Source organism: Thermomyces lanuginosus (assembly GCF_041956635.1).
Source record: "Thermomyces lanuginosus strain ATCC 200065 unplaced genomic scaffold VTN49scaffold_12, whole genome shotgun sequence".
Lineage (NCBI taxonomy): Eukaryota > Fungi > Ascomycota > Eurotiomycetes > Eurotiales > Trichocomaceae > Thermomyces > Thermomyces lanuginosus.
This window is the reverse complement of record NW_027192346.1, coordinates 252,357-274,760: the sequence shown is the minus strand read 5'-3', so window position 1 is coordinate 274,760 and position 22,404 is coordinate 252,357. Positions and strand designations below refer to the sequence as shown.

The following is a 22,404-nucleotide window of genomic DNA, read 5'->3' as shown; positions in this document are numbered from 1 at the left end:
GAACGAGACCCTTCAACGGTTCAAATCCGTTGCTGTTCCATTCGCGGCCTTACATAATCTCGTACTTTTTACTGGCCCGAAAGGATGCTGTCACGAGACCTCCGAAACCAGAGGCCGGCATTCAACCGTGCTAGTCCTGCTGGATGCTACCGTGTGGTGTGGCTGGATGTAACGCTGCCATCCCGTTACACGACCCTGCGCGGTTTGCATGCAAATTTGTAGATCATTGATGAGCAAATTTGCATTTTCGTTTCCAAATTCATCACATTCCGAAGATAGAAATTCGTCAGCTACCTCCTACCGGATGAGGTATGGCGCGATCTTTGACAGGAGTCATGTGACTCGCTCGCATTCTATTGGCCCCTGCGGAAATCATCACTTTCGCTAGTCAGATTGCCGCTATCTTAGGGCCGAGGGCAGGGAGAAATGGGGCAAATGAAGTGGAATGCCAGGAATAGCTCGTTGGTTTCACCTGAGCTCGACAGCCGCAGCTGCTCAGGAATGCACATCCGACAAGACGATCACCCGCCAGGGGACCAGTCGATCGAGATTCTTAAGGTCGGCTTCGCGACCATGGATTTTGAGTTTCTGATAAGACGCAAAGCATTGGTGCTGTTGCAGTGTCAGTCGTGTCTATTTTCTTCACTAATCAGCCATCCTCTCGTGAAAGCGGCGCGCTTAGTGGCTCCCCCCACACTCTACTGCAGCCAAACAGCAGCGCCCCTGGGACAGCGAAGTCTTATCACGACCCGCCCCTTCCTTACAGGGTAACACTAGCTCCGAATTAACCCCAGAGCCACCTAAGAGCACTCGGATCGCGCTGCAACTGTGACTCCCTGTCTCTGGTCTCGTCCTCGATCTCTCTCCAGATCTTTTGCGTGTCGGGCCTGGATAAAAGAGTCTTCGCTCCCCACAGGCGCTGCTGCAGCAGTCTCTGCACGATCTTCTTCATCTGGAGAACTCCGAGACTGTCCAGCTTTTTGTGTGGGGAAAGAGCGTCCCTGCGGTCCTTGCCCTTCCCTCCCCTGGGCTGCGCATTCTCTCCAATTCTGGTAAGCAGCACGTGTTGCCCAGCAGTCCAGCGCATACCGTCCGCCGATTCCTCCATGTTTGCTGCTGGGATTTCTGCCTTTTCTCTTTTTCTTGCCTCCTGCAAAGCCCCCCCGTCGCTAACCCCTCAATTGCATCCAGTTCTCTAGCGCTTTCGCACCATGGCCGAGGAGAAAAATCAAGACTCCAACGCTCAGGCCGCCCCGGCTCCCGAGTCCACCAAGCTCGCCGAGCCGGAGGGCTCGCGGCCGGTGGGAAAGCCGTGGATGTACAAGCAGCTGATGATCGGCCCCCTGACTCTGCCATGGTATGCCTCGCCGGAGACGCAGCTGCTCATCGTCTCCCTGGTCTGCTTCCTGTGCCCCGGTATGTTCAATGCCGTGAGCGGTCTCGGTGGTGGTGGTCAGCTTGATCCCACCGATGTCAACAATGCCAATACCGCCCTGTACAGTACCTTTGCGGTCGTAGGTTTCTTTGCCGGCACCATCGCAAACCGCATTGGTCTCCGCTTGACCCTGTCCTTTGGCGGCTTTGGCTACTTCTTGTATGTCGCGTCCCTGCTCTCCTACAACCACAACAAAAATTCCGGTTTCGTCATCTTCGCGGGCGCTCTCCTCGGTGTCTGCGCCGGTCTGTTGTGGTGCGCGCAGGGTACTGTGATGATGAGTTACCCGCTGGAGAGCCAGAAGGGCAAGTTCATTGCCGTTTTCTGGGTCATCTTCAACCTCGGTGGTGTCATTGGCAGCTTGGTACGTGTGACCCGGTGGCAATCCTGGGTAGTGAGCGTGTCCTTGTGCAGAAGCTAACCATTCCATAGGTGCCGCTGGCTCAGAACCTGCACAACACGACGGGACGTGTCAATGACGGTACCTACATTGCGTTCATGGTCCTCCAGGCTCTGGGTTTCATCCTGGCCTGGGCGCTCTCCGACTCCAAGTACATCAAGCGCAAGGACGGCTCCAAGGTCATCGTGATGAAGAACCCCACCTGGTTGTCGGAGACCAAGGGTCTTTACGAGACGCTGAAGACGGACTACTTCATCATCCTCCTCTTCCCCATGTTTTTGTCCAGTAACTGGTTCACCGTCTACCAGTTCAATGCTGTCAATGGCTTCTACTTTGATGTTGCCACTCGCTCGCTGAACAGCTTGCTGTACTGGCTTTGCCAGATGATCGGCGCCTACACCTTTGGCTTGCTGCTGGATCTGAAGTGGTTCTCGCGTACCATGCGTGCCAAGTTCAACTGGGTCCTGTTGTTTATGCTGACCTTCGCCATTTGGGGTGGTGGCTATGCTTGGCAGCGGAAGTACGAACGTGACGATCCGAAGCCGGAGATGCGCTTCTCCGACTCTGGCTATGTCGGACCCATGTTCTTGTACATGTTTTACGGCTTCTACGATGCTGCCTACCAGACCTGCACGTACTGGTACGTATCCTTTCCCCGGCAGCTTCTGGAATTGTGCGCTAACCAGCTCTGTAGGTACATGGGCGCGCTCAGCAACAACAGTCGTAAGCTGGCCCACTATGCTGGTTTCTACAAGGGCATCCAGTCTGCTGGTGCTGCCATCACTTGGCGGTAAGTAGTTTAGCTTTCCCGATTGTGGGAACACTGCGTTAATTCAAGCAGGATCGACGCCCTTCAGGTCAAATACATGCGCCAATTCGCCGCCTGCTGGGGCTTGCTGGCCGGATCGCTCCTCATTGCTGCGCCTGTGGTCTTCTTCAAGATCAAGGATCATGTCGATATCCATGAGGATCTCAAGTTCTCCGATGCAACCTTTGAGGAAACGGCCGGTGAAGCGGATCGAAAGTAAAGATCTTCTCCGACTCGTTTTGCATTCGGCTGATTGCCGGCTTTTGAGTTTTCGGACGATATACAAGTCTTCATGATTCGTCTGTATTTACTTGGGTTTTCGTATTTCCCATGTGGTCATGTCATGAAGCGTTACGTATAGCACTAGTTGTCGATTATGGCATTTAATCAATTTCGTTTCCGGTTTATCCGTGCCGAGTCGCCAATCTATTCGTTCGAATTTTTAGTCAACTCCTAAAACGTACACGAATAATAAATACCCTTGGCCCTTTTCAAATCCTCAAGGAAGCGTATGTAATCAATGATCATCAGGGATTTGAGCTTGGCAAAGAAAATGCTGAGAGACACGTTCGCCACTGAAAATCGGGATTGCGCTCTTCGGCATGCCGGCTATGGAAAACGCGCTGATCATGTCCCGGAACGGGCGGGGATCGTCCGCCGCTCCAATGCGCGAAATTGACGAGAGTCTAGGGACGACCGCTCGCCCCGTCCTCGCATTCTTGAATTTTTTTTCTGGAATGATCATCACGCCGCGCCATAGCGCTAACGACCAGGGACCAGGGTCCACGCGGGGCGTTTGGTTCTTGAGGTCATCCAAATAAATGGATGGTGCCACTGGGAAAAAAGTGCACCGTGCAATCGCTCAGTGCGACCCATTCAGGTACTGCGGTTATTCTAGCGATAAATGGCCTGACTGGGTATAGTGTACTGTACGGATATTCAACGCAAATACCAAAGTGGGAAGGAATGGTAAGTGATTGCTTGGTCTCCGCTGAGCTCGTGACCAAGGCAACCCTAACTTTCATTGCTGGTCGGTCGGTTTGTTGGAATGTCGGGTTAGGAGTCAAATCTGAGTAGATATCGTTTTGATACTACAATGGCTCCTCGTTAATTGTCTTGTCGGAGATTACTATTGACAGCAATCTCCTTTGATGGCGAGGGCCCAACGTGCGAGTAGGTTCTCTTGGGCACAACGCTGTTTGGAACTCGAATATTTAGAGTAGGCTACAATGCTTTATGTTGGACAAGCAATGGTATTAGAAAACGGTTTACTTGAGTAGAAGCAGGAATTCAAACGGACATTCCCGACAAGTATTGGAGTGTGTCGGGCGTCTGTTTCTTTTGTGTCATTTCGCTGATCTGAAACGGGACAAATATAACGCTGCTTTGTGTTCAGCATCTATAATATTTGAATTTTTTTTTATATATAATTTTCTTTGGTATTCGTTGTGCGAATCGATACAATCAAGATTGCATATGAAACATGCTCTGGAAACTCATGCTTGCAGTCCTGCTCCCCGGCCGCAGAACTCGCACGCTCAACAGAGAGTGTTCCGCAATTCACCTCATTCATTTGGTGATTGACTCACATTACTGCACAGTCATTCTCATGTTGACTCTTGTCAAAATACTATATAAGAGAAACAAATTCATCTCCCCATGCTGCACATCAGGAATCACTCAAGATTGGCAGCAGATTACACAGTGCAGCATAGCGCATTGCTGCGATAGTCAACATGGCATCATCCGAGCGAGTAGACAAGAGCAACTTGGTACAAGCTGACGAGGCCAAATCGGTGCAACCCAAGGACAAGAAACGCAAACGCAGTAACAAGGAAGAGTACCTTCGAGCGGTCAGATTGGGATGGGTTTACGTCGACTCAGTCGTCAAGGACAATCTTCAAGATTGCAAAACGACGGTCGAGCTGCAAATCGAAACTGTCAATGTGTCTACCCGGTTCCAACTTTACGTGGAAGTGACCCTGGAGCTTCTGCATCGCGTTTCCTTGTCTGAGTCTGGCGAGCCGCAGGGAGAGAAGCAGTCCCTCGACGATAAGCCAAGCATTCGTCTAACATACACGCACAGTGATACAGCCGTTGAATTGCCTACGGGAAACTGGCATAGGCCTAATAAGAGAAAGTCGTCTTACCTTCTTGTCGAAAACATCGCCATCGAAGGCGTTGAAATTGGGCATGACTATTACCTCGGCGGAAAGATTAGACTCGTTCCATTTGGTGTTACTAATCTGCCTCAGTTTGGGCTTCGCTATCACAAAAACTTTCGATTTCCAAAGCCGGTGCCTCCATTGGGAAACACGGGTCGCACTGGCAATTTGTTTTGGTTGGATCGTGGCGAACATGGCAGACCGGCAGTACGGATCAGATCGACTTGAGATGATTTCTTCCTGCAGTTCCGGCTGCAAATTGTACGTCAAAACACCTCGTCATGTTTGTCTTCCACGTATCACTTGCTGCTACCGGGTAGGGAGAAGGAGGCTGGTGATACCTAGAGCACTTTGCAAAGGTTCAATTGTTTTTTGGGTTACTGTATTTATCTACAAGTACTGCCCACTGCAGTAGAGCGGCATCATGGTACTGCATTCATCCACGCAACGACGAATATGCCAGTTATGTCTCGTGTGTGAGTGGTATTGCATTTATCCTGGCGACCAAACAATGATTGAACAAGAACGATGGTAATCTCGTGCTTCTTCTGCAATGTTTACTGCCACATTGTGTCCTGATGACATCAATTTCTGGCTTGACCGTAATACCGATGATTCTGTGCCCAAGTTGTAGAAAAATTGAAATCCTTGGAAGTAATGAACTAATAGCGCCTAGTCCAGCAGGTGCACGATTTGACGATCATTACTTACAATGCAAAGTGAGTACGACGACGGTGAACGTCTTGCTGAAATGATTGCTCTACCTGGCATCCGCCCAAGGAATCGATTGCAGAAACAAAATCTCTGTCAATGTTCAACTGACCCAAAGTTATTACAAGCGACAATAGTAAATTCTACGAGAATGCCAAAGCATTCTTCGGGAGCGTTCATTCAACGCAGGAAAAAGGCTGACAAATACCTTCATTCTGGTCTCTGGAACATGTCACTGCTTGTAACGGTCAAAGTTCTGCCATACTGAATTGATTTCATCCGGAAGCTTAGTTGACACGGTCTCGTCCTCAAGGGAAAAGCTAGATCAACATCTTTGAATTTTGCCCAAAAAATGCTCACCTAGCTCCGGAGGAAAGGAAGTCGGCGCGTGAACTGATGGAACACTTGCTCCTCAGACGTGGGGTTGACTCAGCAGTTTACATTCTTGATACGTGGGCCCTATGCTGGGAAGAGAGCCAAATGTTCCCACCATAAACTTTTAGTTTCTGATTCTCAAAGGCAAAGTATTTTCTGTTCACGGGTAGACCATCCGATCATTCGCATCATGCGATGTAGTAGCCATGTGTCCAGGATGTTGTCCAACACAATGGCACCCTGCCGTTTATGACTTGCTCGGGCAGTTATTCGGAAATGCGGAGAAGTATAGTGCATTCGCCCATATACTTGGAGGCAGCTTTCGGAACAGCCGCCGTGCTGTCAAGGTACCTGCTGCACATGCACAGGCGTGATGCGGGCAGCTTCCTTTAATTGGCGTGATATCGCGGGGAAGGCCTTTGTCATCCAGGGTTCAACAAGAGCTAAACCTAGGTTGGCGTTAGTGGTCCATTTGGCCAATTAATCGGACAGGTCGAGGACTAATCAGTTAGTGGCCGCACATCTAATAATATATCGAATGGACCGTGGCCCCATCGATTTCGTCGAGAATCTGGGGAACTGGATCGACATCATGACTCTACCGCTAGACCTGCATAACGTCATTTGACGTTCTTTTCCTCTTATTCTTGCTGAACTTCTTGGGAATGCTGGCAATGCTCGCCTTTCATGTACGTCGGACGACTTGCCAACTGCTTGGTTGTCAGTTCAGAGTATTTTCCTCCAGAGCAATAGACATTCAACGTCTTCTGTTTTCCAAGACTTTGGTGATTTGGATTACCTTTTTTTCTTTCAATATGTGGTGAGTCTCGTAGAACTCTGGCACTAGCTTCAGTTGCATAAATAGCCTAATTTGCATCAAGACTGGTTATTTAGAGCAAAAGTGAAGATGGCATCTGCAAGCTGCTGAACTACTAGAACTGGGGTTGATCGTCTGATTTGGCGTGACAAGGTTCCAAAAAACCGACATCAATATTCAAAGGACTTTGGGGTGCCCACCAGTACATTCTAGTGGTATAAGCTTTGCGGTTGCCGGTCGTAACTTCGGATGTACTCGTAATGAATTTGAGCTTTCCGCCGAAAATCATTCGTACTGCTTAGACAACCCACTTGATGATTCATAGTGAGGCTAGGTGTTTGTCAGTTCTCTCTGTGGCTGTGAGGCGACAATCGAGCTGAACAGCCTGGTGTTTACTCGTTTCTATTTTTCTTCGGATGATTTTGTCACTTTCCTGATACCACCCATTGACAGACAGAAAACCCAGAGAATTGGCCATGAGTTCAAAAGCGCCCAGCCAAGACGGCCCCCTCATCATGTCAATACAGACAAGGTCCGGACCGATATACTAGTAAGTATATACTATTCCTGATCCATTGCTAGTGCGCTGCATGAAATCAATGAACTGGTCAATCGCAACCGTTACGATCGACGCAGATATCGCATGGCTCAATCAACGCAAGTGTCCGAAAACACGTGGAATGATGTCACACTAAGACCAGCGGCACGATCGAGTGTTCCCGTCGACGCCAATCGATCTGGACCCTTTGCATTCGCGATATTCCGCATGGACTCGGACACCGGCCAAAGAAGATACGAGATGAGGAAATAAGTATTTTCTTAGGGCTTGTGAGCCACATGATCGACGTCTTCCTAGTGCGGAAGCGATCGCGTCGATCACAAGGGCCCTCGCAAAAGAGACCATGCATCGATGAGCCCATGTTCTCTACCCTAACAGAGTCCCGGGATCGATCAGCCACCAGGAAAATTTCCTCGCTTGCCGTTGGCCATGCGGAACAGCAGCCATGGTCTGCCCACACGGCAAAGTTCAAGCGAGCTAATGACAGGTGGAATAATCTGCTCAATTCCGCTCTCAACGGCTCCACTTCAACCACTGGCCATCAGTTCCTCACCAATCCAGTTCTCTCGAGTCTAGAGAGTGTCGGAAGATTGCTTGCACGGCGGTTAGCGGTATCAGCGAGTGTTGATAATTATAAAGGAGTGGCCTCTGAAGGCATTGTCTTCCAACATGGGGGCAGTTTACAAGATTCTCTCGCGGCATTACTCCCGTTTCCTCTCAGAGAGAGCACTGCATCATTCTCGGGAAGATGGCGAGCCTCATAAAGCGCCATGGCGCGGCGGAAATGGAGGAGATGTACTCCGCTCCTGGGGTCGTAATCCGATGGCTTGATCAACCGGTTACGCTGCACTCGTCGCGCGAGACGAGCTGCGATATGACGCCCGATCAATGCGCATACAAGCAGTATCTCTGGCGCAATTGGTACAAAGCGGACCTTGTGTATGGCCGGGCGGTCGTGTACTTTGTGTGCGCAACGGTCGGAGTCTTTGCGATTCTGTACCTTCTTGCTCGCTATGGTCCTGACATGCGAGGTAATCGCCTTGTACAACGGATCCGTGCCGCAGGCAGGTATGTTGCGTATAAAAGCGCGCCGTGGTGGTTGGGAGGGTCCCTCAGCTACGGGTTGGGGGTGCCTTTGCTCATCGGCGTCGGGATCATCTTCTTCTTTGGTCAGTACGACACTTCCGTCCAGGCGATTGATATATTACTGACCATCTCAAAGCAATTACCCTCGGCCCTAAGCCATACTATTGGGATAACATAGACTTTGGCCACAGCCCGCCGATCGCGACTCGGGCGGGATGGTTGGCATTGGGTCTGTTGCCTTTTGTGCTGTTAGTTTCCCCTTTCTGTACATCGACCGTGTCTAATGTCGTTCAAGGGCCCTCGCGTCCAAGGCAAACCTCATCTCAGCTTTGACTGGAGTGCCCTACGAGAAGCTCCAGATATTCCACCAATGGACGAGCTACGCCATGTTTGTCCTCGCCTTGATCCACACCTTCCCGTTTATTGTCGTGAATATCCGCGAGGGCATCATGGAGGTGGAATGGAGGATGTCGGTTTTCTGGTGGACCGGCGTCGCTGCTCTGGTATGCCAGGGATACCTGACCATCATGTCATACCCGTGGATCAGGTACACAGCCCCTGATGAGCCGTCTCCTCAAGGCGATGCTAATGACGCAGGAATCGGTTCTATGAGTTCTTCAAGTTCACACACATCTTCGTGTCCGTCATGTTCATACTCTTCCTCTTCTTCCACTGTGACTTCCGCCTGACAGCTTGGTATGTTGCCTTGGCATAGGTAAAAATGCAAGACTAATCAGGGACTTAGGGACTACTTCATTGTTGCCGGCTCCCTCTACTTCGCAAGCCTGTTCTACTCATGGGGTAAAACATACCTCTTCAATGGCCTGCACACTGCACACATTTCGCTGCTTCCTTGCGGCTATCTTAGTGTCCGCATCCCGTCCACAATGTCCTGGACACCGGGGCAGCACGTATTCCTGCGGTTTCTGACACTCGACGCGCACATGATCACCGCACACCCCTTCACCATTTCCTCCGCGGCCCATCAGACGGAGATCTGCGGCCATCCCAACGAGATGACATTCTACATCAAGCCGCGCACCGGCATCACAAGGCATCTCGCACGTCTCGCATTGAGAAAACAGGAACAATCAATGGCCGTGCGCGTGCTTGTCGAGGGTCCCTACGGAGGCGTTGACTCAGCCTCCCTCGCAAAAACGGACCATATCCTCGTCATTGCCGGCGGGTCCGGCGCGGGATTCTCGCTCGGTGTCATTGAGGACACTGCTCGGCGGTTTGCACGCATATCTGCCGACACCAGCAACGAACAGTCACGATCCCCTTGTATCCAAGCCGTCTACGCAACAAGGACGAAGGAGACCGCAGACTGGTACGCGGAGCACATCCGCGAGCACCAAGGAACATACAACAAATGCAACCTCGACGTCTCCATCTATGTCACATCACCATCATCGTCAAAGCCAGACATCGCCGACGACGACGTCGACGCCAAGCAACCTCTCCCAGCCACATCATCGACTGCCCCGGACACTTCCTCTCCCTCTTCAGAATCTCCGTCCATTGTACACGTGAATCCAGCCACTGCAACACCCTTTTCCTCCCCGAGGACGTTCGTCAGCGGCCGTCCGAATCTCCGCGAGATCATTGCTTCGACGCGCGCCGCCACGGCGAACTCTTCTTCGCTTGGCGTGATTGTTTGTGGGCCGACGTCGATGATTAACGATGTTCGCGACGCGGTGGCAGAGGAGCAGTTGAAAGTGTTGTCGTCGTCGTCGTCGTCGACAGACGGAGAGAAGGAGAAAACGAGGGTTGTTGATGTCTGGTTGCATGCAGAGCATTTTTCGTGGTGATTTAAGTTATTTGTTTTCGGGGGCATGAAAAATGCATTGACAATCCCATTGGCGTTATGGTTTTTCGGGACATAGTTTATAGCCAGCGTTTTGTGTGTCTATGTGATAGTTATCAATTATTCATGGAAATAAATTCATCGACACCAATATGCGAACAATTCCAAGCAAATAGGTAGTCATACATGTACAGAAAAGAGGTAATCTACACCATGGCCCGTACTCTCCGACCCAGTCTCTCCATCTCGCCAATGATGCCACCGCCCGCCAGCGTCCACTTCTCACTCACCCATTCGTCAGTAACTCTCTCCGGGAGCAGGCCGCTGCGAGCAAAGTACTCCATGTATCCGCGGGCCTCGTGCCGGCTCAGACCGCCCAGGGTGTCCAGCTCCAGCGCTCCTTCCTTAGGATTCGTCGGCTTGGCCGGCGCGAAGACGTCGAGAACACGAGAGTCGGTTTTCACATACGGGTTGGGTTGCGGGTACTCGGGGGAGGACGGATTGACGCCCTTCTTCCGGGCCTCGAGCTGCGAGAGGCCGATCTGGAAGCTGTACACGGACGGGCTGTTGGAGCCGGATGTCGCGTACAGGAGCAAGCCGCCGTTGGGCAGCGCGGGACTTGTCCGTCCGGGTTGGAGGAGAGAGATGAAGTGCCGTACGAACACGAGATCAAAGGCGTGGATTGGTTTGAAATCCGCGCTGCGGTAGTTGGAGTCTTTCATCCAGTGTGCGAGGCCGTCCACGGTGACCAGGATCGGTGGCCGGCCCTCGACCGTGGTGAGTTCCTTCCACAGGGCCTGGAAAACCGGCCAGGAGATGGACGGATCCTGGACGCCCAGTCGGGCCAACTGCTCAAGATTCATGCCGGACTGCACGGGCAGGCCCTTGTGCTCCAGAGAAACCTTAAGGTTCTCCAGCACAGATTTGTTGGCAAGAGCTGTGCGCAACAACAATGCGGATGTGGCCTGGTTCTGAACATACAGCGTCGGGTTTGTATCCGGCAGCGGCGCATATTGGGTGTGGGCAATGACGAGATCCTGGGCTATGACAAAGTCAGCGAGGCTTCAGTAGCGTATAAATCGCGTGAAATTACCCTCTGGAACAGTGAAAACAACCCAATTCTTCAAAAAGGCCATTGCCATGGCCTGCAGGAGGTGGACGCTCTTCCCAGATCCCCGCACTCCAGTAATTATCTTCTTAGCCGACGTGCCCTTCTCAGGCCCTTCCGTGATCCGATTGATCAATTGGCCCAGCTCAATCGTTTCCCTTCGAAGCACCGTCGAGGGCCGACGGAAAATCGACCAGCCTTGTGTCGGCTTGAACGCCTGAACCGCTCGCAGGTTGTCAATCAAGGTAGAAGACAGGCTGACCACCGATCCCGTCAGCCGTGCATCGGCCATTGTCGCCTCCGACAGCTCCTGCATGCCCGGAACCTCGAGCGCATTGGCATTGCTGAGCACGATCCGTTTCCGCGCCGCTTTACGCTCACCCGGGGCCGGTGGCTTGCCTCGATCGACCACCGTCTTCTTCTTCATGCGCGCGGACTTGGACTGGCGGTATTTCGGGCCCGTGTCCATGACATTTGCCTTTTTCTTCGGCGGGTTCGCATATCGGGCTGCTGAGGTGTGGAATGATGAAGCAGCGGCCGTTGTTGGTTGAACGCGTGGCAGAAGAGCCACTCGGGGCGTCTGCCGGAGCCCCGAAAGGCAGCTCCAGCAAAATCGCGACACCATCGTCAGCCGGGAATCAATTGGCCCGCCCAGCAGGAGATGGACCGAGTTCGCGCTGGGCTCAGAGGGTGCTCTGCTCTACTTCGGCGAAGAGTTGAAATTCCTGAACCTAAGATGACCAAAAAGGGTAAAGCGTGATAGATGTTTGTTCTGTTTGATTTGATCATGTCGAAAAAAAAAAAATAATCAGTAGCAGATCGATAAAGCTGAGGATACACAGACATTTTTTTCATCAAGCAATACACAGAAATATTGAGTAGACATGGCAGATCAAGGCGAAAAAAAGGAGAAACCGTGAGTTGTCATTTATCCATTGTCGGACGCATCGCTGACCATGCAGACCGATCACGGTGGAAAAACCAACGCCATACACATTCGACCTTGGCCATCTGGTCGTTCATGACCCGAATCCTTTGGTGATTCCTAACCGCGAATGCATGGACGAAACATTGCAAGCAACAGCGCGAGATGGCACGCAAATGCTAATCAACCAATTGCTCACCACCTGCCCCGTCACGTCGTCACCGACGGAAGGTGTCCTGCTTACCCTCCCCCCTCCGACGACTAAGCTGCCGCGCTTTAAGCCTCTCCCAACACCGAAACCACCAACGAAATGGGAGCTGTTTGCCAAGAAGAAGGGCATTGGAAAGTACAGCAAGAAACCTGGTGCGGCGCTGGCAGACAAGGAACGGCGCAAGAAGATGGTCTACGACGAGGCCAAGGGCGAATGGGTCCCCCGCTGGGGCTACAAGGGCAAGAACAAGGAAGCAGAGAACGACTGGTTGGTCGAAGTGTCCCAAAAGGATCTGCAGAAGGAGGCCGAGGGCGAGAATATCCGGTCGCTCCGAAGAAAAGAGCGCAAGGAGAGAATCAAGCGGAACGAGCGGAAAATGCGCGCGAATTTGCGAAGAGCGAGGAAGATGGGTGCTTGATTTCTGTCTTTTGTCGATGGCTGATCGGATCGATACAAAAAAGTGTTTTTGGGTTTCGGCGTCCGGCTTGGGGTTGGTTTGATATTGTGTGTGCATAATAATTGATGCCCTTCTCTTATCGGGCCATGTTTCTGTGATCTTCTTTGCTATGAAGGTATGAGCGGAAAATGCGAGCCTTGAAATTGCATGTACAGTACGATCAAAGAGCAGGTTCTTTTTTTTTTTTTTTTTTTTTTNTTTTTTTTTCTACTCCTCCTTGTCCTTCGTCCCAAACCCAAACCAGCTCCCTTTTTGCTGTTTCCGCTGCTCCCGTGCACGTCGTTTCGCCTCGATGTACTCCTCAAAAGAAGGGGCTTCTCCGTCAAAGGATGCTTGTTCTTGTTCGCGGTGCTTTTCTCCAGCATGCAGCTTCATCAACGAACTGAGCGGCGTTGATCGAGTCTTCCGCGTCTCAGAGGCTGAAGGAGATGGCGTCACGGCGTCCGGCCCACCAATCGCTCGACAAAAGGTCCCAAAGGCCCAGTCCATCGCTTCTTCGACAGGTTTGTCGAAGAGGTATGGCAAGAACGGCACCACGCCCAGGCCAAGCTTTAGTCACGTTTTAGCACTGCCATTCTTATCAACAATGGATGGGCTGATACTTACGCCGATCGGAACCCATCTGCGCACCAGGCTGCTCCTGGCGTCCCTCAATGCGCGTCCCGAGTATCGCACCACCGTATGGATCGTCAAGGCTGGAAGTCCCATCGTGGCGATGCTGTGGAACGCTGCTCGCTGAGCCATCACCATGCGATAATCATCGTTCAATGGAATCCGCTTGGTCGCCCACGGAATCAGTGGGTCGTCGACATCCGTCTGCTGTTCCTGTTGGTTCTCCTCCCCAGTCAACGAGCCGCCAATGTTCGCCGTCGCCATGCCCTTGAGGACGTGGGCCGGTTCGAGATCTCGGGCATCCTTGTAGGCCTCGCCGGGAGGAATCACGGCACGCCGATTCCGCAGAAACGCTTTGTACCCCTCATGGGCCACATCGCCCAGGACGTAGGCCCAGGACACGGTGTACGCGCTGCGCACGAGCCATGCGGGGGCCACCGGGCGGTGCGCCTCGCCAATCTCCGACGCGTATGCAATATATCGATGGTACGACAACCATAAGGAGCGAACCCGACTCGCATAGCCGGCGTATCGAACTGGTGTTTCTGTTGTATTTACCGAGCTGTCAGGGACTCGTGATGAGCATGCAACTGACTCTCCATGTGCGGGGCAGTACATAGGAGTACATACTATGAGGAATAGAGCTCATCATAGAAGTCATCATCTCGATCCACGAGCTGTTGCAAGCTGGGGGGTAGAGGCTTGCGAGACGCCTGTTTTTGGAGCGAGTCCGACGCTCCTTCGCTGATGCGGGAGATCCTTTCGTCCTTCTGTTGACTCCAGAACATGGCTCCGAGCTGCAGTTGTGTAATACTTTTGAAAGGACAGCAGTTATGCGACAAGGAAAAAGCAAAGAAGTAAGAGTAGATGATGAAATGGAGATGAGCTATTTCTCCCCGCAAGGAGTAACGAACCAAGACTTAAGTTACATGAGGAGAAGCGCGTAATTACATCGTTGCATGCCGGGGCCCTGCAGTATCCGAGGCTGCGGCGGTTTAATACCTGAGGCCGTCCTTGTTCAATTCCCGATGTATTGGATACTGCAACTGTGTTCGGAGATTCTTTACCAGTCGGGCTCGATGACAGTCCACAGCTATGGCGACAATCATCAGACACGGCCCGTGGTCATGCTACATAGACGATCATGCTATGAGGAGCGGTTCCGTTCGGCGCAAGGGAGCTTTCTCCAGGTCTTCGGTGTTCAGGGTCCCGATGACCTCACTTCCCCAGATCGGAACAAATCGGGAAAAGCCACACACGAACCCATCTAAAATTATGTAATCTGACAACTTTCCACGTGATTATAGTCACGTGACTTCATTCAGAGGCTTGCCAAGACCACCGCCGGATCGGAATTGCGATTGCGACCACGATCAAGCACCAACGTTCATCCCTCGTCAATTGCACCACCGTCGCGATCATCCCACACTGCAATCCGCGTTCTTGCAAGATGGTTGTCTACTACAACGTTGCCGGCCGCAAGGTTGGCGCTCACGTGGTATGTGTTCCGCAATTGGCAGTCGATTCCGCCGAGAGCCGTGCCTCAATCTTGTTCCTCGCGCTCATGGATTTGCTTGAGCTGACTCTGGTCTTTTCCTTGATAGCTCTCCATGGCCACCCTCGGTGCTCTCTTTGGTGGCTCTTGGCTCGCTCTTCGTGGCGGCGACAAGAAGCAGCAGACACCTCCGATCAACGCGTCGTCGAAAGATGAGGAACAATTCATCCAGTACGTTTTCCAATTCTTTCCCCCTACGATGACATATATAGAGCCCGTTGATGTGATTCATAATTGGTTGGGTGGCAGGTGCTAACGGTGTCACTAGGGAGTTCCTGAAGAACGTTGAGGCGGAAGAGAAAAAGGCCAAACATTAAACCCGGCCACACCATGATATGATGCATGCATTTAGATGGTGTAGAATTGGGCTTTCTTTACCTGTGGAACTCGGTAGAGTGTCGGACGGGCATGCAGGACTTTCGAACGCTGTGATGGCACTTGGTGTTCGATTGCTGTACTGTGTCCTCGATCGCTGATTGCGGTGTACATCTAGACGGCATCATAGAATTGTCGCTGTACAACATGAGATGAATCAGTAATGGGACATTTAATCCCGTAGAATTGTATTAGGCCGTTGAAATGCCGACTCAATCGTACAATTGATGAAAATGAAGCCCTTGAAGGAAACTGCAGCAAATCGAACACTACAATCTGATTGGCTCAGGTGTCATTGACAATGGTCGTCCAGCAAGTGTAGAATCAGCTCCTCAACAGCATCTACGAGATCGGCTGCAACCGAGCCCGTGGCCCAGGGAATAGCTATGAATTGGCCATTGCAGAACACCAGGGACGATCAATGAAGCCGCTTCCCTTCCCGTATCCCCTCAATATCGGGACCGACATCGTCCACCTACCACGCATTCTCCGGCTAATCACTCGTCCAGCGAAGACCACCAGCAGCACCAGTAGCAGTGCGCAACAACAGAATCTTCACCGTTTCGTGCGCCGGATTCTCTGCGAGCAGGAACAGGAGGATTTTCGGCGTCGATTTGGCCTTCAGAAGCATGGAGAACAGTCTCCGATCGCGGTGACAACAGACATGGCGCGGTGGCTAGCCGGACGGTTCGCGGCCAAAGAAGCTGCGCGAAAAGCTGCGCCGGGGGGTGCCGCGTCGATCGGATGGAAGGATGTATGCGTGAGGACGGACGGGGAGGAAGGGCGTGTGAGTAGCAGGCCGGAGGTTGTCTACCGGGGGTTAGACAATCGGATAGGAAAGCTGTCGATTTCGCATGATGGAGAGTATGTGGTGGCTACGGTGCTCGCTGCGGGATAATCGCGAGAGTCCTGTCCATCTGGATGGGATTCTTGTTGAGCGATCAACACTTCGCCATTGTGCGACGGTACAGGCATGAGAAGTGGGATCCACGCCGCTCAACATTACAACCCTGGGCATCAATGCGATCGAGGCAAATGTATCGCCTGGCGTGCCTAGATGCCGTCTGTATAATGGCCAAATACTGTACTAGCTGTCTACTGCGATAGAGTCCTATCAATCGATGTGGAAAGCAGGCGGGTCCGGAACAGGATGCGCTCTGATTCTTTGCCGAGCTTGCGGCTTCATCCTTTTCTTCGACTCCATCCAATATGCCTATCGTACAGGAATAGAGACGTATCTGTAATTTTTGATAGTGTCACGCAGGAGGCTTGTCGCTGAGATATTTGGACATTCGGAGTTCTCACTTTCAGGTGAGTCAATTCTCGCACGGCATTTAGCCCGCTTGATCCGAATCTACTCCCCGTCAATCGTCTGGAACAAGAATACCATGTTTTTAGATCGGATCGCTAATCATAGTAGTCAACGATGCCGTTCTCCCACCATAGCCACTCCGGGCAATTCTGTCCCGGCCATGCAAAGGACTCGCTGGAGGAAGTGGTGCAAAAAGCCATTGCCCAAGGCATGCGAGTCTTTTGCTTGACCGAGCATATGCCACGCGATGAAATTGACTTTTACCCCGAAGAAGTAGGCCAATTCCAAATATACTAGTCTACTCTAGAATGAGGCTGGGCCCGACTGACCAGACTCCAGAAAACCGAACTCCAAGTGACCGAGCAATGGATGCTTGACAACGAAGTCAACTTCTTCCGCGAAGCGCAGCGGCTCCGCGAGAAATATGCATCTCAAATCCAGCTGATCATTGGCTTCGAGATCGACTGGATCCGGCCGGAGAGTCTGGGTTTGATTGAGCGGTCTCTCCAAAGACTCCCGTTTGAGATGTTCGTGGGATCGGTCCACCACGTGCATACCATCCCCATCGACTACGATACGGCCATGTACCGGCAAGCCCGGGATGTGGCCGGTGGGACTGACGAGCGGCTCTTTGAAGATTACTTTGATGCCCAGTTAGCGATGCTGAAGAGCGTGCGGCCGCCGGTGGTGGGCCATTTCGACCTGATCCGGCTCAAGAGTGATAATCCCGATGCCACATTCACGCAATACGCCAGCGTATGGGAGCGGATCCTCCGCAACCTCAGGTTCATCGCCGAGTACGGCGGGATGCTGGAGCTGAACTCCGCTGCGCTGCGGAAGGGCATGGCCGAGCCCTACCCTAAGGCCGAGATTTGCAAGGAGTTCCTGGCCTTGGGTGGCCGATTCTGCCTGTCTGATGACAGCCACGGCGTCGCGCAGGTGGGCTTTGGGTACCGAGATGTGTTTGGGTTCCTGGATCAGGTCGGCATCACCACGGTGCACTACTTGAGCCTGTCCGAGTCGGCGGGAGAGGCGGCCGTCGACCAACGCTTTCCGTCGACGGTGATCCGTTCTGTCCCGGTGGAGGAATTAAAGCAGACGTGGCTGGCACGGCAGGGATAAGCTGTTAGTCTGGTCAGCTGTTCCGACATGGTCAGATCCTACTGGTTAGACTACTGATAGCTCGTGGCCGCTGTGGCTGTGCCCGTCCCAGATGCATTAGTCGGATGCAAGCTGCGAGCTGCGAGAAACTGACGACAGACTGAGGCTCTTGTTTGAATGACTACCTGATCAATGACATCGATAACCCCAATAGACGGCATATGTGTTCGAGCGGCATGACCGCCATGAGTTTCCGCGGCTACTGCGTTTGAAAACATTTCGGTAGTGTTCACGGCCTTGGAGCTTTTGATCCGATCTGTCCATGGCTTTCGATGGCTCGTGCTGTAATTAGCATGCCCCGGACCCGCCCCATTATCAGATGGCTGGTGCCCATGTTAGCGGCCCATTCGCCGTTAACCAATCACTTCTACGCCGATTGGAGTGCATCAAGTAGTTCTGCATCAAGTCGGCAAACCTGGTTGCAATTAGATCCATTCCCCCAAGATACTTCGTATGATCAACCCGTGGCTTTTTTACCCCTCTATCGATTCCACTGATTTCACTCGCTGAATAGCGGGGTTGGCGTGCTTCAATCGATGGCGCCAGTTCCACCAGCAACAACCAATCTGTAGGAATTCATCCAATCCCTCTTCTCGGGAGGCTTTTCAGCGGGTAATTGAACCGGCGTTCAGTCTAATTAGAAACCGAACCATCTTGAACCGTGGGGGGTTGATTTCATTGATGGATTGCGTTCTTTGAGGTTCCCCACAGTTCAGGGCATCAATTGAGGTCTATCCGACTTTTATATAACTTCTGGATTCACCCCTCCTCCCCGCCTTCGAATACAATTCTGAAATTACTTTTAAGTTACAAAAGTTCAAGACCAAGAAATACAACCACTAGTGCTTCACCATGACCGGCTGGACAAAGACCGTTCTGAGCGAGGGCAATGGCGTCGACAAGCCCTCCCAGGGTGACAAGGTCTTCATCAATTACACCGGTTGGTTGCGGGATCCGTCGAATTCGGGCGATTATGAGAAGGGAACGGAGTGCGTCAAGTTTTCTTGCTTTTTCTGCTCGAGAGTAAACTGCTGACTGTCAAATCTAGATTCGATTCCTCGCGTTCTCGGGGTCCGTTGCAGGTGAAGATTGGCGTCGGGCAGGTGATCAAAGGTCCGTTTCACGAATTTTCCGATAAAACTCGATTTCTGGATATCGCGCTTCGTCGATCGATTTTTTTCCATCCACCGTCGACAGATTGCTAATTTCGGGGCTGTAGGTTGGGATGAGGGCGTTCTCTCCATGACTCTCGGCGAGAAGGCCATCTTGACCATTGACTCGTAAGTTTCTCCTCGTTTGCATGATTCGAGCGGCTGGATGTTGACAATGGTGTCTGTTTGTAGGTCCTACGGCTATGGCGCCCGGTATGTTATACCTATGAGATATTCCCGCGTACATTCGCTCTAGAGGAATGGATCGTTGGCTGACTCGGAAATCCTCAGTGGCTTTCCCGGCGTTATTCCGCCGAACAGTGATTTGGTCTTGTACGTCTTTCCCTGCGTTCGTTCCTTGTCCATCCGTACTAATCAGTTCAAAGTGAGGTCGAGTTGATCAGGATCAACGACAAGTCCGCATGATGCTGTAAAGGAATGATTTGAGAGGATGGTACTTCTCCCATATTCTGTGTCGGCGCAACCACAGCCAATCAAATCCAGGGCCAATGATTTCTACTGACACGCCTGGGTAATGGGAATCGAACTTGGGAGGAAAAGTCTGGGGCTTCTTTCATTGAGTGTTCGCTCCGCCCGCTGAGGACTGACGGCTGGACGGGCTGAAATTTATTGAGTGCATATGGTAGGATGCATGGGGAATCAAATTTGTTCAAGAAATGAACATGTGATTCAATGTCAGCTTGCAATGTCGTAGGGATAACGGAATCTACCGGTCCAGGGACCGCCTTTTTGAAATTATCTCATTGACGATTAGAGATAGCGTTGTATGCATTGTCTGTAACGAGCCTGAAAGAAAGGTAACTTCTATGGTATGAGTGATACAGACAAACAGCTCCGTGCCAAACATCTGACCTAACCCAAACGTAGTCCAAAAAAGAAAGAGCAAGCCACGCTGCGACGAAGAAAAAGAAGAAAAAAAAAAAATACACGAACGGTGGTAACGTATGGTATTCAGAAAGAGAGACTCACAAGAGGAAGAAGAGGCCAAAGCTAGATGGGATATCAAAAAACATATCGACCAGAAACGAAAGAATCGCAGGATCAATCGTCTTTGGGACGCGGTGAAGTTCTCCCCTGGCGAGCCCTGCTCGTCGAGGGTGAGGAGTACCCCGAATGTTGTTGTGCGCGGGTTGAGAGACGAGAATGATCGACCGGCCCTCCTCGATGGTCGTGCCGTGCGGGGCGACGAGGAGAGGACGTGTTGGGCTCGAAGCTGTCGTCCAGTTCGATTAGGTCTCCTTGTTGTCTCTGTGACGCGAAGCTGGCAGTTCCTTGTTGGAGCTCGCTCAGGCCGGACTTGGCTCGGCTGGCCATTTTGCGCATCCAGCTTTCGATTGCCCCGCCCACGTTCTCCAGGCCGTTTGTCGATGTCCCCGACATCGCTGTGGATGTGGAGTCAAATGATGTCTTGCGGAGGTTCGATGGCACTTGTGGAGCGGTGAGGGTTGACAGGTGTTGTGAGAAGAACTTGCTGAGACTGTCCGTGGCCGGCCCCGGAGTAGTGGCGTTCCGTCCAAGAGTGCCAACGCCGCCCGGCCCTTCGAGTCGGATGTTGCTTCCTGTTCGCCGGTGGCCCCGGCGAGAGTCTGCAGCCCGCGAGGGTGATGCGGTCGCTGATTGCGGCAGCGAACGAGGATGCGTCGACGGCTCTGACGATAGGCGTTGCGTGTCTGTCGAGGGTCGTGTACTATCGGACGGTTCTGCGTCCGTGTATGACACTGACTTTCGCCGTGCTCGCGAAAAGAATCCCAACGTTCTTCGCGGAACACGGCCAATCTCGACCGGCTCCGGGAACCCATCGATTTGAACCCACGCCTCATGCTTCCATATCCGGTCGCCATCCTCCTTCGAGCCCGAATCCTCCTGCGATCGGGCTTCTGTCGGTGGGATGTGGTCTCCATTGGTATTTGCGGTAGCATCGTCTCCCAGCAAATCCGGACCATTTTCCGACTCTATTCGCCGCCCTTTCACCGTACATGCGTCGGCAGGCAGTAGCACCGTTTTCCTCATCTGTATGCTGTCGTTCGGCCAAAATCCATTGGCTTTTCTAAATACGGCGGGATTACAGCCATATTTAATAGTCACTCCAGTCATTGTATCGGTTGGCTGGACACGATGCACGTAGACTAACGCGTCCTCATCTTTGTCGGGGTCTGCAATTTCATCTGTCCTATCCGATGAATCCCTCCGTTTGTGTCGTCCCTTGAGGTTTGACACAGAGTCGCCGTCGGCGAGGAGAAGGACCTCCCGCTTCTTCGCTTGAACCAAGGCCTGTCTCTCTTCCTTCGTCCCGGAGCCAGGTTTTGGAGCTGAGGGCGTTGATGGTCCCCAAGACGGTGAATCAGTGCGTCTGGGGGCTCTGATCGGTATATCTGTGCGAGAAGGCTTTCTTCTACTCTTGGACGCAGGACCATGGGTATTCCCCCAGGGATTTTCAGTCCCGAAAACCGAGGATGCGAAACTCTGGATCGAAGACCATGACGTGTTGAGAAAGTCGGACGTATTTCGTATCGCATTGTCCCGCATGAATTCCATTCTCTCCGTGGGACGTAGACTATCTCGATAACCGGTGTCCGTCCGATTCCGTGGGTCCTTGGAAACCTGTGGCGAGCCATTTCGCGACGCAAAAGGCGACGGCGTCCGGTCTCTCGAGAGGGGCGGAGTTACCCCAGCAAAGGCCGGGGCCGCATGAGAGCCGTTCCCTTGGCCTCCCAAATCCTCCTCATCATCGCTGACAAACGATACCAATCGCCGCGCGCGCGGTCGTACCGAGCTTGTCGATCGAAGACTCGTGGTGCTCGACGTGGCTGGATCGACAGGCTCCAGAAGATCGTTGGTACTAGGACTCATCCCTGGCAAATTGGAGGGAGTCGATGCTCCGCGCCCACCGGAGGAGCCCAGTGTTGTTCGTCCTGGATCGGCCGAAGGGGACCGTTGTAGGGGTATCCGCAATCATCCAAAATACCACCGGACATCCGCTTTCCCCCTTCCGCGAAGGTCAGGCCGGATGCGTTTACGCTAAAATCACGCGATACATTCCTCGCTCCTCCCACGAAGTGCCAGAATCACGGGTAAGGGACCAGCACAATAAGGGGGTGTCGGCGGAGATAGTATCGGTGAGATCGCAATGAGGGGGGTTGCGAGGAAAGCCGACGGATCGGGGGAGAATCGGTGCAATCGGAGCCACGATGGGATTAAGTTTTCGAAACAGTGACAATTTGGCAGCAGAAGACACCGCTGCCGGAATTTTGCGAATTGCTGTGAAAAGCAAAAGATAACGTTTGGGAAGGTGTCTTTGGGTGCAGACTAGTTAGAGATTGGCGACGTTTAATAGATAGATAATCTGGCGCATA

General features: G+C 52.3%; 12 protein-coding genes across 12 annotated transcripts; 9 read left to right on the top strand and 3 right to left on the bottom strand.

The window, feature by feature from the left end:
* Positions 1–501: 501 nt before the first annotated feature.
* VTN49DRAFT_195 (uncharacterized protein) lies at positions 502–1,199 on the top strand (the record flags this gene model as incomplete). The annotated part of the gene is made up of 3 exons (XM_069409620.1): positions 502–558; positions 899–1,052; positions 1,192–1,199. The coding sequence occupies 3 exons, from the start codon at positions 502–504 to the stop codon at positions 1,197–1,199; spliced, it is 219 nt and encodes a 72-aa protein (XP_069271656.1).
* Positions 1,200–1,211: 12 nt separating this feature from the next.
* On the top strand, positions 1,212–2,863 carry VTN49DRAFT_194 (uncharacterized protein; the record flags this gene model as incomplete). The annotated part of the gene is made up of 4 exons (XM_069409609.1): positions 1,212–1,799; positions 1,868–2,475; positions 2,530–2,625; positions 2,677–2,863. 4 exons carry the CDS (start codon positions 1,212–1,214, stop codon positions 2,861–2,863), a joined length of 1,479 nt encoding a protein of 492 aa, XP_069271655.1.
* A 1,516-nt stretch (positions 2,864–4,379) lies between these two features.
* Positions 4,380–5,036, top strand: VTN49DRAFT_193 (uncharacterized protein; the record flags this gene model as incomplete). The annotated part of the gene is made up of 1 exon (XM_069409598.1): positions 4,380–5,036. The coding sequence occupies one exon, from the start codon at positions 4,380–4,382 to the stop codon at positions 5,034–5,036; it is 657 nt and encodes a 218-aa protein (XP_069271654.1).
* A 2,982-nt stretch (positions 5,037–8,018) lies between these two features.
* Positions 8,019–10,167, top strand: VTN49DRAFT_192 (uncharacterized protein; the record flags this gene model as incomplete). The annotated part of the gene is made up of 5 exons (XM_069409587.1): positions 8,019–8,439; positions 8,493–8,604; positions 8,652–8,903; positions 8,954–9,052; positions 9,102–10,167. The coding sequence occupies 5 exons, from the start codon at positions 8,019–8,021 to the stop codon at positions 10,165–10,167; spliced, it is 1,950 nt and encodes a 649-aa protein (XP_069271653.1).
* A 202-nt stretch (positions 10,168–10,369) lies between these two features.
* Positions 10,370–11,896, bottom strand: VTN49DRAFT_191 (mitochondrial 37S ribosomal protein mS29; the record flags this gene model as incomplete). The annotated part of the gene is made up of 2 exons (XM_069409576.1): positions 10,370–11,205; positions 11,257–11,896. The coding sequence occupies 2 exons, from the start codon at positions 11,894–11,896 to the stop codon at positions 10,370–10,372; spliced, it is 1,476 nt and encodes a 491-aa protein (XP_069271652.1).
* A 259-nt stretch (positions 11,897–12,155) lies between these two features.
* On the top strand, positions 12,156–12,825 carry VTN49DRAFT_190 (uncharacterized protein; the record flags this gene model as incomplete). Its single annotated transcript, XM_069409565.1, has 2 exons — positions 12,156–12,187; positions 12,234–12,825. 2 exons carry the CDS (start codon positions 12,156–12,158, stop codon positions 12,823–12,825), a joined length of 624 nt encoding a protein of 207 aa, XP_069271651.1.
* Positions 12,826–13,071: 246 nt separating this feature from the next.
* Positions 13,072–14,264, bottom strand: VTN49DRAFT_189 (uncharacterized protein; the record flags this gene model as incomplete). The annotated part of the gene is made up of 3 exons (XM_069409553.1): positions 13,072–13,413; positions 13,471–14,038; positions 14,107–14,264. The coding sequence occupies 3 exons, from the start codon at positions 14,262–14,264 to the stop codon at positions 13,072–13,074; spliced, it is 1,068 nt and encodes a 355-aa protein (XP_069271650.1).
* A 662-nt stretch (positions 14,265–14,926) lies between these two features.
* VTN49DRAFT_188 (uncharacterized protein) lies at positions 14,927–15,348 on the top strand (the record flags this gene model as incomplete). Its single annotated transcript, XM_069409542.1, has 3 exons — positions 14,927–14,974; positions 15,081–15,202; positions 15,300–15,348. 3 exons carry the CDS (start codon positions 14,927–14,929, stop codon positions 15,346–15,348), a joined length of 219 nt encoding a protein of 72 aa, XP_069271649.1.
* A 479-nt stretch (positions 15,349–15,827) lies between these two features.
* Positions 15,828–16,304, top strand: VTN49DRAFT_187 (uncharacterized protein; the record flags this gene model as incomplete). Its single annotated transcript, XM_069409531.1, has 1 exon — positions 15,828–16,304. The coding sequence occupies one exon, from the start codon at positions 15,828–15,830 to the stop codon at positions 16,302–16,304; it is 477 nt and encodes a 158-aa protein (XP_069271648.1).
* Positions 16,305–16,832: 528 nt separating this feature from the next.
* VTN49DRAFT_186 (uncharacterized protein) lies at positions 16,833–17,840 on the top strand (the record flags this gene model as incomplete). The annotated part of the gene is made up of 2 exons (XM_069409520.1): positions 16,833–16,991; positions 17,058–17,840. 2 exons carry the CDS (start codon positions 16,833–16,835, stop codon positions 17,838–17,840), a joined length of 942 nt encoding a protein of 313 aa, XP_069271647.1.
* An 891-nt stretch (positions 17,841–18,731) lies between these two features.
* VTN49DRAFT_185 (uncharacterized protein) lies at positions 18,732–19,456 on the top strand (the record flags this gene model as incomplete). Its single annotated transcript, XM_069409509.1, has 6 exons — positions 18,732–18,868; positions 18,928–18,992; positions 19,099–19,159; positions 19,223–19,243; positions 19,322–19,363; positions 19,417–19,456. 6 exons carry the CDS (start codon positions 18,732–18,734, stop codon positions 19,454–19,456), a joined length of 366 nt encoding a protein of 121 aa, XP_069271646.1.
* A 636-nt stretch (positions 19,457–20,092) lies between these two features.
* Positions 20,093–21,901, bottom strand: VTN49DRAFT_184 (uncharacterized protein; the record flags this gene model as incomplete). The annotated part of the gene is made up of 1 exon (XM_069409498.1): positions 20,093–21,901. One exon carries the CDS (start codon positions 21,899–21,901, stop codon positions 20,093–20,095), a length of 1,809 nt encoding a protein of 602 aa, XP_069271645.1.
* Positions 21,902–22,404: the final 503 nt, after the last annotated feature.